Raw genomic sequence first — 16,836 nt, forward strand, 5'->3', positions numbered from 1 at the left:
TATGAATCATCACATTTGCAAACCAATGGAAAAAGGATTTGAAGATTTATCCAATGCCAAAGTAACATGCAAGAAATGCAATTGCGAAGTGAGAAGGTGTTAGGTGATATGGAACTAAAAATGGACAACACATTGCACATAGTGAGACACGAATGCAATTGCTCGAGGGAAAAATTATAGAGCTCAAAACGCAAAGAAGAAGAGCTCCAGTTACAACTTCTTGGAGTCCAAGAGTAGAATGAGGCTATAAGGGATCGAGTTGAAAGGCTAACTAGTATGGTTGAGGTTTTGGCGGAAAGATGTGATACATAATTTACTGCGTTATTAAGATATCAACATCTGTTAATATGTACCACAATCCCAATGCCTCAGGTTTTGATGAACTTAGTATGTCCCCTTGATAACTTGTAGAAATACAAGTTATTAGAGCATTTTTTTATAGAATAACGAGGCCAAAATGTAAGAGTGTATCAAAACACCAATAAATCTTTCTTGCTTGGAAATAGATTACCAACCTCGACATCTTCTAAGTTTGAATTTTATGAGATAACAATGGGGTTTATGCTTAATTCAATGTCACGCTTCCTTTTCCCTAGAAGCGATACCTAATTGAAAACTTGTAATAGAATCAGTAGGATCTTCATGATTGCTTGATGGGCCACTCTTTCTCCCAATGATCCTCTGTCAGTCTGTGATTCTATATTGTAGGTTAACCCTATGTTTAGGGTTATCGATCATCATTCATTGATTCCACATGAACATCACCCTCGAAAAAGTTCACACCCTCTATAACAATATTCACATTAGAATCTATTGTTGTGTCAACATCAAGTACAAAATCAATGTTCAATAATTTATCCATATCATCTCCCAACTCTAGTGGAACTACGCTATCATTTAGTGGACGTAATGATTGCACATCATTCGTGCTCATATTGTTTCTGGAATAAAATGAAGGTGGGATGGAATTGAAGGGACATTTTGAGCCATTGGAATTGAAAATGACGGACTCGTACTTCTTTCATTATTAACTACTATTAATACCTTAGACACCAAGAGAGATATTTGAGACACATCATCACTAGTTAAAAAAAATTGAAGGTCTTAGTCTTTACTAATCACAAAAGCATATACATTCGGTCCAAAAATATACATACACCTTATAACCAACTGAAATTCAACATAATTTAACTCACTTTATTCTATAAATTTCGTGTAAAAATTTAACATATGTTATTCTAACATCAACAATCAAGCCTTTCAATTGGACCCCAATGTATTTTTTCTCATTATCCTTCTATTTGCCACCTAAACAAACAAATATATGTGGCATCCTAAACAAACATAAAAAGCCAAAGTGACACTAAAAATGTCAATAAAAAATGTCAAAATCTCGAGGAGGGATTACGAATCTCAGTATTTTAATGTGCTCATCTTACTCGAGATTTAACATAAATTTAACCCTTATGTTAAATCTCAAGGAGGGGATTGCAATCTCTCTCAAGATTATTGTATATAAACCAAGATTACATAAAAGACGTACACAAATTCATTTATTGTGAGTAATATGCATCTTAAAAAATGAAACAGTTTTCATACCAAAAAGATCAAGACATATACCTTCTTGTCTTTTTATTCTAATTTTGGTGTGTGTAAATGGGTTTGGCGGAGATGGAGTTGAGAAAAAAAAATTTCACATAAAATGTGTTAGGAAGCCATTGAAAAATCCCTAAAACAATGAATATAATAATAATAAGATAATGAAATTTCGGAGGGCATAACAATGAATTCAACGTTTTAAAAAAATTCACACACATGGGCAAATACTTGCTCTTCTATGTTGTAGCTTACTCTTGGTCACGAGCTTGAACGAGATTGCTTGAGATAAACTACTTGAACGACTTCTAGAAAAGTGGGCTAGTTTAGTAGTGTGTAAATTTGACACGATTATTTCTAAGAGTGCAAGACCTGAATAACCCGAAAAACCAGACTACCCAACCCATATAAATATGGGTTGGGTTAGTTTAAAATGTAGATTGGGTTAAGTTAAAATTTTTGATTATTTTCAGGTTGGGTTGGGTCTCGGGTTGGAGGGTCAAAAAATTCGGGTCAACCCAACCCAACTTGAATTAATATAATATATATTTATTATTATTTATTTATTTAATAAAATTTAAATAATTAGGTTTAAGTGTGCGTCTGCTCCTCTCTTTACAATCTCTTTATCACGTTCGTCTCTATTTATGCTTGATGATTTCCATTTACAAACATTAAAATTTAGAAACGAAAAAAAATAATAACAATTCAGGTTATTTGGGTTGCCAACCTAACCAACCCGCGAATATGGATTGAGTTGAGAATGTCTCTCAACCGAACCCGTTTATACCCCTACTTATTTCAGACAATTTGCCGATTAAAATAAAACACAAATTTCAAAACTATTTTTTAGGGAGAGGGAGCTAGTTTTCAAAAACAAACACATGAACGCCATTTTTCAGATCAACCGCATACGGCAAAATGGAAATGTTAATTTTGCGGTAAAAGATCCTTGAGAATAATTTTGATTCGTCGTGGGCAAAGGGAGAACAACCGAAAACGGCAATCGGGAAGCTTCTCTTCTCTGCACCATTTTTTCCGATTTCTGAGGTTGAAGTTTCATCAATCTCAGCCAAGAAGGATTCCCTTAGAGTTCAGCTTTAGAGATCGGCCCCCAATTTGTATTCTACGGGAACAGATCTAATCTATTAAGATGAATATCTTTAGATTAGCAGGTGATATGACCCATCTTGCAAGCGTTCTCGTCTTGCTCCTCAAGATTCACACCATTAAATCCTGTGCTGGTATGGATTTTATTCCTCTCCACCATTTCTTTGTTGGGATTTCTTATATTTTGGAATCTTGCCCTTAAGACAGATAGTTTTTGTATTTGTTGTATTTGCATTGTTTTATGGCCTGGGTATCCATTACATAGGATTCGTAGGTTCTGAGAGGATTTGTTTCATTTTGATGTGTTACATTCATGGGTTTGGAGTAGAAATGTGCTAGAATTGCCTAAGAATTGCAAAAGGGAATTTTTTGTCGAATGTGATGATAGTTCCAACATATTTATCGTACAACGTAGGCTTAGAGTAATTAAACAATGTGGATTCCGGTTAACATTTTGTATGAATTGATAAGGACACCGGAATCCCAATGTTTTAGAGGGTCTTTGTTCTTTATGGGTTTTGTGCATTGGTCTTTATCACGTTGTTTATTGGTTAGGGTTTGGCTGCAATTTCTTCTATTTTAATATAGTTCACTTGATGTAGGTATTTCTTTGAAGACTCAAGAGCTATATGCAATTGTTTTTACGACCCGCTACTTGGATATCTTTACCGACTTCATATCTCTGTATAATACGGTCATGAAGTTAATATTCTTGGGAAGTTCTTATTCAATTGTTTGGTATATTAGACGTCACAAGATTGTTCGTAGGTCATATGACAAGAACCAAGACACTTTCCGCCATCTATTTCTTATCTTACCTTGTTTTGTCTTGGCCCTACTTATCAATGAAAAATTAACATTCAAGGAGGTCAGCAACTTAGCTCTTTTTATGGCTTTTTATTAGCTATAACATTTCGCATTGAAACTAATTAAGGAAAAAAGAAAAAAGAAATGTAAGAGAAGGCAAGTCTATTTTGACGATTTTATTAAGGAATTCTTGCACATCTCTTTCCTATATTGAGGTAAATAAATTGAGCAGGTGATGTGGACATTTTCTTTGTATTTGGAAGCTGTTGCCATCCTCCCTCAGCTTGTACTTCTACAACGGACGAAGAATATTGACAATTTGACTGGGCAATACGTATTTCTTCTTGGGTATGTATGATTTTACTACCAACAGCATTTAATAATCATCATTGATGTGATAGCACTTGAATCCATGGCTCAATTTCCACCTTTTCTTACATTACTATTTTCTTATTTCTATCTTTACCACTGTACCTGTTGTTTAGAATCTCACCAACCATAAATACTAGACAAATCCATGATGTAGGATCAAATTTCATCATTTCCCATTTTTCTTTTCTTGGTATAGAATCTTGATTAGTTATATAGTGTGCCAATGAACATCAAGAAATAGGAAAATAGAAAATTATTAGTCTGCCTTCTGAATGGTTTGGAGACCAGATAACTGTTTCATGTAAATGGGACCATAAATCAAATTGTTCCTCGTGCATGTCTTGCATAAAAGAAAGGAATGTATATATTGTACCTCCTGTGTGAGATAGTGGTATATGCTTTAGTGTAAAACTCACGGCATTCTTAGTTTCCTTCATGCTGGAAATAGTAGTGTCTATCAGAATATAAAAACTGCAATTGCATGTGAGTTTGGAGTATTTTAGAAAATACTCTACACACTCTGTGTTAGTTAGAGGCAGCTCATTATTTCTATTCCTGTAGTTAGATTCATACCAGTGAAATATAATCCACAAATAATGTAATTCACTAAATCTCTTGCTTTGATGTCTACCGAAAATAAAAAATGAAATGGTTATCAAAATGGGCTTAAAATATACGAATTATCTAATGATTCTCCTCCAACAAGATTTTCCCTGCGAAGATATTTTGAAGACAAGACATTTCTTTTATAAAGGTTGCCAAACTCCTACTTGAATACAAAACTAAACATCTGAGCTCATGTAAAAGTTAAGTTGTGCACTGTCTAAGTCATTAGTTTTGTGGTAGAGTGGCCATTCGTTGCTCCGATTCGGAAAAAAAGGTTGATAATTTTGAAGGGGGTTGATTGATTGACAATTGTACTAGAGTCTTCTGTATTTCCATAATGGACAAACTTATTTTCTTTACCTGTGTGATGGGTTTGTTTAGTTTGGGTTCTTCTGGAGCCAAATGTAGAAGACAACCTTCTGAAAAGCTTCTTCCTCTTTGATGCACCCCAACACACATTAGCTTTTATTAGGCCATCTATTATCCACTTCCTTGACTTGGTTATGTCAACCTCAGAACTTTGTAAAGAAAAATACTTATTTCATCCAAACTTTTCTTGATGCAGTGCGTACCGAGCTCTATACATTGTTAACTGGATCTACCGATACTTCACTGAGCCTCACTTTGTACACTGGATAAGTAAGTAATTTCTTTCTTCTCCCATCTGTTCGGTCTTAGTGCCAAGTTGTATGGTGTTTGTTTTGTACAAGATTTTGTTAGTAAATAGCAACTTCATCTTGTTACCTTTCAAGAAAAAGACAGAGATACAATCTAAGCTAAATATAGATGCAACCATAGTTCAATTTTTTGGAACGACATTTTATTCAAACTACTGGATGGAATTGGTACAATATGAGTCTATGACACTTGAATTGTTTGATGATTTGTTTATTTATTGGAATTCAAGAGATTTTCCAAGAGAATATTTTTCTTCTGCTCTTTATAATTGAAAAAAAGATTGTAGATGCAATTAAATCTAAAATTGATGCAATGGCCTGCATTACTATAATCAGCATTCAGTTCAGCATATTGGAATTGGCTTCTTCTAATGCAGGAAAATAGCAAAAGAGGAACTTTTTTGTTATTGTCACCATAGTTTGACATATTGGAACTTTTAGTACATTCTATTGAATTCCAAATCAATTGGATCTTTTAGTACCTTGAAACCATATTATGGTAAAATAGCATTAATATGTTGGTTGGAGCGTTCAGCTCGATCTGAGCAACATGTTTAAAGTAGCATAGAGTAGCACATCTAGAATTGATATCAATATTGGGGAAATTCTTCTGCATTGTCAGTTTGTTTCTTAAAAAAATTGTCATATAGCCCTTAGTTCGTGGAGATATATTATGAAAAGCTTGTTATGCTCACTTTAGTTGAAAAAGGTGGCACACAATCACACCTAGAGGAAGATGTGTTGTTACATGTTCTTGGAGAAATTGGCTAACTTCCTAACAATTAACTTTGTGAAATTGCAGCTTGGATTTCTGGGCTCGTGCAAACGGCACTTTACGCCGACTTCTTCTATTATTATTTTCAGAGGTGACATGGATCTCTTCCTCCAAATAATATTCTTTTATTTCTTATGATCCAAATGGATATTTCTTCGAGTTATGTTATGACATCTAGTTTTTGAACGTTCAATCTCTGCAGTTGGAAGAACAACCAAAAACTCCAGTTGCCAGCTTAAGAACTTGGAAGAACATATATATATATAAAGGAGAAGTCGCTTCACTTATGACATTCAGTTGTATTTGTTTTTTTAGTTCACAGTTACCACAAAATCCTGATCTTTCTCGAATCTTCCCAAGCGTGTGTTGTTCGCTCTGTTAAAACAGTTTTTGAGAGTGGCAGGTACTTTTATTACTACTAAATCAATAGAGAATACATGCCTGTAAGTTTGTGCTGTGAAGATTCTTATTCTCTATCTACTTCCACAAAGAGACCCCTTGGCAATTTTTAAGCAATCTTTAGAGGTTTTGTGATGTCTTTGAGGGGTTTAGATAGATATATCATAGTGTGGCTATCTATGTTCATGTTATAATGATATTACATTGACAATTCAGGGTAGGCCGTTATCTCTTCAACCATTTTACTAGAGTTTGAGTAAGGGATCTATTTAGTGGTTCAAATACAAGGAAAAAGTTATGAATTTTTCTTTTCTCAATGTGAAGGTAAGCAAATATATAATATGCATATAAATATATATATATATATATTTATATCTATATTTGAGGAATTGCACTACATCTTTTGACTTTTAATGTTTTGCAGGTATGACACTTGAAAATTATTTTCTTATTTCAAAATTATCCTTATAATTTCCATTAAACATTTTTCTCGCCCATTTGTCTCCTTCATGTTTTGAATCCTAACACTTAGGCACAACAAAACTTTCCTCCAAACTTATTTATGATTCATTCACCACGATATTCTTAAGAAGGATCATCGCTTATGCATGGATGTATAGGGCACAATGTAGTATAGTTTTGTAATCATAAAACCTTAACAATTATTAATCTCTATCATAAATTTGAGAAAAAGAGAGAAAATTAGGGATTCTTGTACCTAAGATGCTAAGTAACATATTGTTGTTGAGGGAAAGAGAAGATTAAGGAATCAATCTTGTTCATAAGGTGCGCAAGTGACATTGTTTGTATGAACAGAAAGAAAAAGAAAACCAATCTTGTAATACCCAGTGGTTTCATGGTCTCACTAGGAGATCACTAGAGCATATGGTCATTTTTTTTCTTCTTGTTTTTCCTTCTTTATCAAGGGGGACAACTTTGATAGCTCGGTTCACAGTGTCTGTGTTATGGAGGCAGCAAATTATGGGATCAAGAGTAGATTGCAGAAGGCATGACGATAGCATAATGACAGGACAAGGTGGGTCTACTCCCCTTGCCAACATATACATTCATCCATATATTTACTAATTCATGATTTAGATTCCTTCTAATATTTAGTATATACATTTATTTTTTTTTTCTAAAGGAAATACATGTAGTTTGATGTTTTTTTCATCTTTACTCACAAAAAAGTAGAAAAATAATTTATTAAAGGAAAAGAAATGATAAAGAAACCATTAGAATTATGTTTTCTAGAAATCATGAAATTTTACCGGGATATATGCAATCAAGGGAATTTCGGTCGAAAAATGGCTGAAATCAATGACTTTCAGCTGAGATATATATAATGGTCAGTTTATTTGAAGTTTTCTTAAATTCAAAGAAAACCAATTCTAAATAAATTATATAGATATCTTCAGTTTTTTAATATGGGTACTTTTTTTTTTTCTTTTTTCTAATTGTCAAATTTGTAATTACACCTTTTTTTTTAGCACACAACTAAATATAATCCAAAAATCTATGTTATAACATATAATACCCCAAAATCTCACAAAATTTCGAAGGCAAAATCCTCCCTAGCCAAATACAAAAAAACCAGCTATTTACCTATTTACATTCACTTAACTAATAATGTATATTCTTGTTAAAATATTTAGAAGACATTTGGGACAAGAAGTGGGTTATAATAGTCCGTGGTTATATAGTGATAATAGAAAGTGGTAGACATGCGCAATGAAATTAAGATCTAGATTACCCTAATTGCATCTAAACAATTTAGAAATAGTAAAATTAGGGTTTATCGAAAAGCGGTAGACATGCGTAGCGGAATTAGGATCTAGATTACCCTAATTGCATCTAAACAATTTAGAAATAGTGAAATTAGGGTTTATCGAATACGTACCTTTGAAATTTCCCAATCCTTGTAATCTCCTCACCATGAATCTGGGATCACCATTAGTGTTGATCCGTTATTCTCCAAACTTAGAACGGGTGGTGGATCTGATAAGTAAAGGAATTGAGAGAGATGGAACTTGGAAGTTTAGATTTAGGGTTGAGAATTGGGAAAGAAAGTAACTTGGAGAAAATTAATTTTAAGGTAAAAAGCTAAATTTCCAAAAGTCATTTTCATTTGAAAAAAGTCTTTTAAATAACTTAATTACATGTAGAAATGCATCTAATTAGTTCACCAAATCTCAACACCTAATATTGTACTAACCATTAGTGGAACTTAGTGGGCTAGGTGTTTACATCCTATCTAGCCACTTATCCCACTAATACTTAGTGGGATTATCCAACAAAATGTTGGATTTTTCCACTAACGTCCAAAAGAAATATGGTCATTTGACCATATCAAAAGTCAACATTTTGACTTTTTACCATTTGTCCGTCTTGATTAATTCCAAGGTCTAGAGCATGAATCTACATTCATTTTTTCAAAATTCAAATCACATTAGAATATAAAGTCGGTAAACATTTGACTTTTCAAAATCAAAAGTAAACATTTTGATTTTTTTTTCAACTTTGACTATTTTCATCAATTCCGAGCTTTCAAATATGAATTTGCATTCATATTTTTTATATTTAAATCACATTTAAACATAAAACTCTATCTCAAACTAATAACCGACGACTATATCACATATATTCATCAATTTCTCTCTCTTTGCCTAATTCGAACAATTCGTTTTATTTCATTACACTGTTCTAAGTTCATTTCATATGAGCTAGCAGAGAAACTTAATGGACCTATAGATCATGAGTTTCAACAATTCGAGATTAACTAGCTAAACCTTTTTAGACCGAGCTACAATATTCTTTAACTAACGGATCATTCAATTAAAGTCTTGTATTTGCACTCCCTTAACTATAAATATATTTGTGTCCATCTGATATAACCATAATTAGCAGGTTAATCATTCACAGATTGCTTGTTTTCTCGATTGGGTCAAAATATCGTTTTACCCCTAAGATTACATCTTGCTTCTTATGTCTTACCGATCCACTATTGAACAATTAGTTTTAAGTCCAATCTATATACCGAATCCCCCACAAGCTAATGAAAGGGTGAGACCTTTTGTTCAAGACTTGAATTTAGTCATTAAGGGAACAACTTATCTACTAACCCTAAAGCGGATAGAAGCTAGTTATCCACCTGATCTTACCTTTGAAATGGGAAGCTTTATTAGGTCAGCGCTGTTGAGTTGCCCTCAACTATGCAGATCTAAGGATAATTTCGTGTGAATAGAAGTTCATAGTTAGCTTAGGATTAAGATTTAGCTACCTAAGTCATCAATAATCAAAATAGTCAATTTTCAACAATCAATAGTGTTATCACGTAAAAGTGACTATTTTATGGTTACAGTCTCATGTAAATTCTTTACATAGAATGCTCCCACTTCCATGTCTGTACATGAACGATTCAGGATCACATCGTTAGTACTAATTACAAAGCAGGTCGTAACCATAGTGTCCCTAGAATATAAGGTGCCCAACCTTATTCATATAGGCTATATACTCAAACTTGATCCACGTTTATGTCTTTACATAAAGTTCAAGTCTACACTAGATATCCACAACGATAAACGTTTATGTCTTTATCAAATAAAATATAATTTTAAACTACAAACTATAAGCTTTAGGACATAAATTCCAACAGTGTTTGGGGTGCAAAGTATTATAGTTTGGGTTATTATAGTCTGTGTTTGGGGTGTAAAGTACTATAATATGGATTATTACAGTATGTGTTTGGGGTGCAGAGTATTATAGTCTATGTTATTATAATTTGTGTTTGGGATCTAGATTATTATAGCTTGGGTTATTATAGTTTGTGTTTGGGATGCAGATTATTATAATTTAGGATTTTAACTACTTTTTTTTGGCATACATATGTATGGTACATGAAGTATACATTTTTCTTAAATTGATTTTACTAAGTCTTGTTAATTATGATGTTCATTTAATCAATGGGTCTTTTGAAAAATATAACAAAGTGGCAAAACATTCACTGTATAAAACAATTCTAAAAATGGAAAAAGTTCACATACCCGCCATGAAAAATACCAAAAATGCCTCGTCAACAATGCACGTAATATATTTGGTACACTATCGTTTAGATTTGGCTATTGTTTGGTACACGGTCTTTTAGATTTATTTTTTCAATTCATTCGTTTAATTTGGTTACACGATATTTTAATTAATTGGGTTACATGATCGTTTAGATTTAGTTACACGATTGTTTAGATTTGGCTACCCTAAATCTAAACGATTTTTTTTTTCAAAATTTGGTATACTGTTGTTTAGATTTGGCTACCCCAAATCTTCCAAATCTAAACAATTTTTTTTTTTCAAAATTTGATATACGATCGTTTATATTTGGCTAAACAATTTTTTTTAAGATTCTTTATACACAATCTTTTAGATTTGGTTACCTTAATCTAAATGGCTAAATGATTTTTTTTCAAAATTCTTTATACACGATCTTTTAGATTTGGTTACCCTAATCTAAACAACATAAAAAAGGAAAATAAGAAAGACGATGCACACATCGAACGAAAAAAAGGAAGAAAGAAGAAAGACATGCACGTAGCAAAAAAAAAAAAACAAAAAAAGAGAAAAACAAGAAAGACAATAGAAAGAAATCAGATTTGGTTACCCAAATCTAAATGACGTAAAAAAGAAGAGAAAAAGAAGAAAGATGGAAAGAAATCGCTGTTAAAAAAAGAAGGGTAAAGGAGGAAGACGATAAAAAAATCGCAAAGAGGAGAAGAAAGATGGAAGGGCAAACTTGGAATATTTAAAAAATGGCTAACTTTATGGGCTTTGTTACACGGGCCGTAAATATTTTAGTAGTTTGTTATATTTATGAAAGTTTTCCTTTAATAAATTTAGGTTTAATCTGGATTTTTCATCGCCCTTTTTTGCTATAAATATATATGGCAATGAATTTTTTTTCTTAAATTAATTTTATTAAATCTTGTTAATTAGGATATTCATTCGATAAATTTAGCTTTAATCTCCATAAAGTAATTTTCTCATTTCTTTAGGTGATTGTGTTTGAAATTATGTTAAACATACATCCTTACAAATCGACTATGGAGTAATTTAGGTAAGAAAACAAGACAAAAAAATTGTTGAATACGTTCTTAGCCAAAATTAAATAAATTAAGTTAGATAAGATCTGCAAATAAATAGGTACAATATAATGGTAGATAAAAAAGTTCATAAAGTTCAATATAAAGCGAAGTCAAAACACAACCTCCTAGACAAAATAGAAAGAAAAAGAAACTGACAACTAGTCAAATGTTATCTTCCAACAGAACAATGCAATACTCCGAGTTTCAGTTCTGTGGGTTTTGACAGGTATTCCTCTATGTCATCCACACTACAGAATATGATTCGCATAAGCTTTACCCTCTCTCGGCTAAAACTATTTCACGACTTCTCCACACAGTTCGTCCTCTGTTTCACACTTTTCTTTTGGCCAATCTGCAATTGCCTTAAACTGGTCATTCACAGGTTCTATTGTATTCCTAATGACCTCTACCGTTTTAGACACTTGGCCACTTTGTTTCCTCTTGCTTCCACTCGAAGCATTTCTTCCTTCACTTGATCGACCTTTCCATGTTTCCAACGTCTCATCTAGTGACATATCCACTCCAAGACTATACATCCTCAGGATCTTCAGATCATGTGAATCATCAAGAGGAAGACCATTGAAATTGTTTGGCACATTAGACCCTACATTAGCAAAGGTCTCTAAACGTACTCTCGTAGCCTAATCTTTGGCAAACATATAGGACAAATCATCATAATATGGAAACTATTTGTTTAGGAAGCCTTTGATTGCAGGATGACTCTGTGCAAACATTTCAATAGATTAGTCGAAGATTAGGATTATAAACGTAGAACATTTTACATAAAATACATACTTTCACCCAACTACCGAACAACTCTCGTTCTACGATGATGCACTGATATTCTTCATTCCATCCGAAGCCACTACATGATGGCCCTCTTATTTCTACAATTGCTTGGTATGTTTTTTCAGGGATTTGACCCGACAATCGATAGTCGGCGATCCTTGGATATTAGTGTCTGACAACTTCTCTGTCGTCATCTTTGTAGTTGTGCCAAGTACGCTCAGGTCGAAAGGACCTATTATTTGATCTCCACCTACCAGATGAAATCAACTCCACCAAACACTCCACTAGTTTCACTTCTTCCTCTTTAGTCCAAAACGTGTTTGGGTGCTTTTGAAGAACTTGTCATTCTAACGTATATACATACACAATTTAATAAAACGAGCAACATAAAAGCCTCAGTATCTAACATAATAAATCGTACACGATCAAATTTGTCATTTAGTGAACATCATAACATGAACATACATGAATTGCGTTACTATTGCAGACATTTCACAAAACATTAGCAATTCAAAACTCATGAGAAAATGTATTTTATTGCCTCGTGTCTTAGGGACCATTATGGTTGCCCAGACATTCTTTTTAATGAATCTATATCTCTTTAGCTATGGCTAAGGATTCATGTTTCTTTGCTAAAACATCCGACATGCTAGCAAGGATGTAGACACAAACTTTTTCATTTGCTTTTATCCATCGATCATATGCTTTCCGACTAGTTCGATTTGCATTTGAGGCAGGGGTTTGAGGACATTCCTCAGTTAAGACAAATCTTAAATCATCAACCACTAGTATTGTGTTAAGATTTGATTTCCATGCCGCATAGTTATCGCCGTTAAGTTTTTCGGAAGCTAACAATTGAACTATCGAGCTATTCATGCTGAAAAACAAGCATACTTTGTTTAGAAACTATAATCTAAATAAACCAATATTTTTAGCAAAACTTTAAATAATATACCCTTTGTTATCTTTTGCAACGATAATTCAAAGGTTCAGAATAACCTCTACCAAGGGGTAGCCGATTACTCGTCCTTTGAATCAAGACAATTTTGACCAAATGCTAACTCACAAATATCTTATATTTTCTTAGCATTTAGTTACCATTTACTTCAGTCAAGAATATACTAACTATTTTAGTAATTTTTGTAAGTGTACTCCTCCATTTTCCGGTTCTCATTATGCACTCGAAAGTGGAAAGTCAATATAAAAACTTATCTAAGAGACCCTATCCAAAATATGGAGTTCGCGGTGTTCTAAATCCTATAATACAGCCCTCCGAAGGGAACGTCGCTCCAAGGTAGACAAGCAGACACATTATAGGAATCTCACGGTGCGACCCAATGGGAGAGACTGTAGGATGTATTGTCATATATCCCTCACCCACTTACTATGAACTACTTCTCCCATTCACCTTCTTCATAGCTCATGCAAACACTCTCCGAATGGAGTCCGCTCCTATGCACGACCCAAAGTCCTACATGAACCTCACGGTGTGAGCTCTTGGGGATGCTAGAGCTAAAAGTACGATACTTTTCTCGAGCTAAAGTGTTCTAAAATTTTTGGGTAATTATTTAAGATTTAATTTAGGCTAACTTAAACAAATCCTAAATCTAGGTAAAACATCCAAGCATAACATTTATACTGGATTTAACATATGATGTCTAGGTGATAAACCAATTTTATTACCTTACATGTCTCACGCATGCTCATAAAATTAGGTTAACTAGGCTCAAGAACCGATTACGATCTCTAGGTAGGAGGTGTTCCGTAAACCGTCAACTTAAAAACCTCAAATCCTTAGTCATCTTATCTGACTTGTTGACAAGATCGAATCAGGTGTGCCTCTTGTAACCAATTTTTACAAGATATCGACCTAAATCTAATTTTGGAAGATATGGTATTAACCTAAGTGAGCATGCATCTTATCTTTATTATAGATTTTAAAGTCTAATTTATTTTATAACAATTATAAAACTGTTAGACAAACCTATAACCATTCATCTAGAAGAACAACAAATTAATATGGTATTTTTAATTTATTTAACTTTTAAATAAATCAATAATTGATTAATTTTGTTAAATCATATTTAATAAAATTAATTCAATTAATCTTTAAATTAAGCATATTAATTTAAATTTTAATAATTAATTAATCATATTAATTAATTTCCATATTAATTTCTCAACATGCATGAACATGTTAACCTATGGTGGGATTTTAAAACTATATGTCATACAATATGCACATAAAATTTTAGTAATAATTAAATCATACATCACATGCAAGATTAATTAAACACACCCTAAAATGGATTGATTTTGGCTTTCTAAATTAAGTTAAAACTAGATTATTACAATAATAATTTTGATGGAGTACAATAACCGCTTGATATTCTTTACACGATCGTTGAGCAGGAAGATGGTATTCACGGGCATAAGCGATGCGCATACCATATGCGATCGCCGAGGATACCATATGCGATCACTGAGCATGAAAATGATCGTAGAATGACAGAGTTTTAGGTGAGCGATCGTTTACAAAGGTGGGCGACAAGTTGACTTTTACAACTTTGATCGTTTTAAAACTTTCCAAGCTTCTAAATATGAATCTATATTCATATTTATTTAAATCAAAGCTTTAAAGTTCATATCTACCGACTTATATCTTATATTCTTGTCGATTTCTCTCTCTTTTCTTAATTCGAACAATTCGATTTACTTCAACATTCTTGTTCTTAGTTTAATCTATATGAGCTAGTATGGGAACCTAATGGACCTATAGATCATGAGCTCCAACGATTCAAGATTAACTGTCTAAACTCTTTTAGACCAAGCTTAATCAACATTCGTTAACTAAAGAGTCATTCCACTAAATACTCTTAGTTGCACTTCCCTCACTATAGATATATTTCTGTCCATCTGATATAACCATGATGAGTAAGTCGATCCTTCACAGGTTGTTCATAATCTTGACTGCGTCAAAATACCGTTATACCCCTAAGATTATATCTTGCTCCTTAAGACCCATTGATCCACTATTGAACAATTGGTTTAAGGTCCAACCTATAAACCCGAATCCTTCTTGGGCCAATGAGAAGGTGGGGCCCCTTGTTCAAGACTTGGATTCAGGCCTTAAGGGAACAACTTATCTACTATCCCAGAAACGGGTACGAGTAAATTCCATATTGCACCCTATGTCCCTAGCTATTCACTCGGTCTTATCTGAAATGGGAGGCTTATTGGGCCAACGATGTTGAGCTGCCCTCACCTATGTAAATCTAAGGATACTATCGAATGAATAGAAGTTCATAGTTAGCTCAGGATTAAGATCAAGTTACCTAGGTCATCATAATTAAAATAGTTAGTTTGTAGTTTACAGTATTATAACTAAAAGTGACTATTTCGTGGTTCCAGTCTTATGCAAACCATTTACATAGGATGCCCCCACTCCCATGTCTCTACATGAATGATTTAGGATTACATCGTTTGTACTAACTACGGAGTGGGCTGCATCCATAGTATTTTACCAGAATAAGGCGGCCAACCTTATTCATACACTATAGACTATTTTGGCTATTAACTTGAAGTTAATCCATGTTTAAGTCTCTACATAAAGTTCAACTGTATTTGACAAACCCAGTAAAATAGCCTTGGACCTTAATTTGTTGGCTTTAAGATTATAGCATTCAATAATAAATTTTATTGAATCAAATGATAAAGTACGAGTTTTAGGACACAAATTCCAATAAACTCCCACTTGGACTAAAACTGCAAGATAGCTAGAATTTTATAATGAGAGAAGAATATATATGAGTACAATAAACATATATATATATATATATATATATATATATATATATATATATATATATATATATATATATATATATATATATATATATATATATATATATATATATATAGATATAGATATATAAATATGTAGCTGCTTCACAGACAGCTACATATTTTAGAATATTCTTAACGACTGTCCAATGATAACGTTCAGGAATGGACTGATATCTACTAACTATCCCCACTGAATAGCAAATATCAGATCTAGTACATAACATTGCATACATCAAGCTCCCAACAGCAGAAGCATATAGAATGGTACTCATATGCTCAACTTCTTGAGGTGTCTTTGGACATTGTTCTTTTGATAAAAGAATTCCATATCTGTACGGCAACAGACCCTTTTTTGAATTCTGCATCTTATATCTTTATAACATTTTGTCTTTATAAGATGTTTAAGACATGGCTAGTATTTTGTTCTTTCGGTTCCGAACTATTCGGATACCAAGAACATATTGTGCATTTCCCAAATCTTTCATTTGGAATTGCGTAGCTAGCCATTTTTTAATATCAGCTAGATGACCTACATCATTCCCAATGAGTAGAATGTCATCTACATACAGAACTTAAGAATGTTACAATAGAATTGATGATCCTTTTGTAAACACAAGGTTCATCAACATTTTGTTCAAAACCATAAGATTTATTGGTTTTAAGATTATAGCATTCGATAATAACAAAGTACGAGTTTTAGGACACAAATTCCAACAAAGAAAGCAGT

The 16,836-nt window shown here is 32.9% G+C and overlaps 1 protein-coding gene across 1 annotated transcript; it reads left to right on the forward strand.

The window, feature by feature from the left end:
- Positions 1-2,438: 2,438 nt before the first annotated feature.
- LOC103502779 (ER lumen protein-retaining receptor) lies at positions 2,439-6,404 on the forward strand. Its single transcript, XM_008466855.3, has 6 exons — positions 2,439-2,840; positions 3,309-3,574; positions 3,746-3,861; positions 5,057-5,130; positions 5,971-6,034; positions 6,146-6,404. Exons 1-6 carry the CDS (start codon positions 2,750-2,752, stop codon positions 6,180-6,182), a joined length of 648 nt encoding a protein of 215 aa, XP_008465077.1. The 5' UTR covers positions 2,439-2,749; the 3' UTR covers positions 6,183-6,404.
- Positions 6,405-16,836: the final 10,432 nt, after the last annotated feature.

The sequence above is a fragment of the Cucumis melo genome, chromosome 4 (assembly GCF_025177605.1).
Source record: "Cucumis melo cultivar AY chromosome 4, USDA_Cmelo_AY_1.0, whole genome shotgun sequence".
NCBI classification, from domain to species: Eukaryota; Viridiplantae; Streptophyta; class Magnoliopsida; order Cucurbitales; family Cucurbitaceae; genus Cucumis; species Cucumis melo.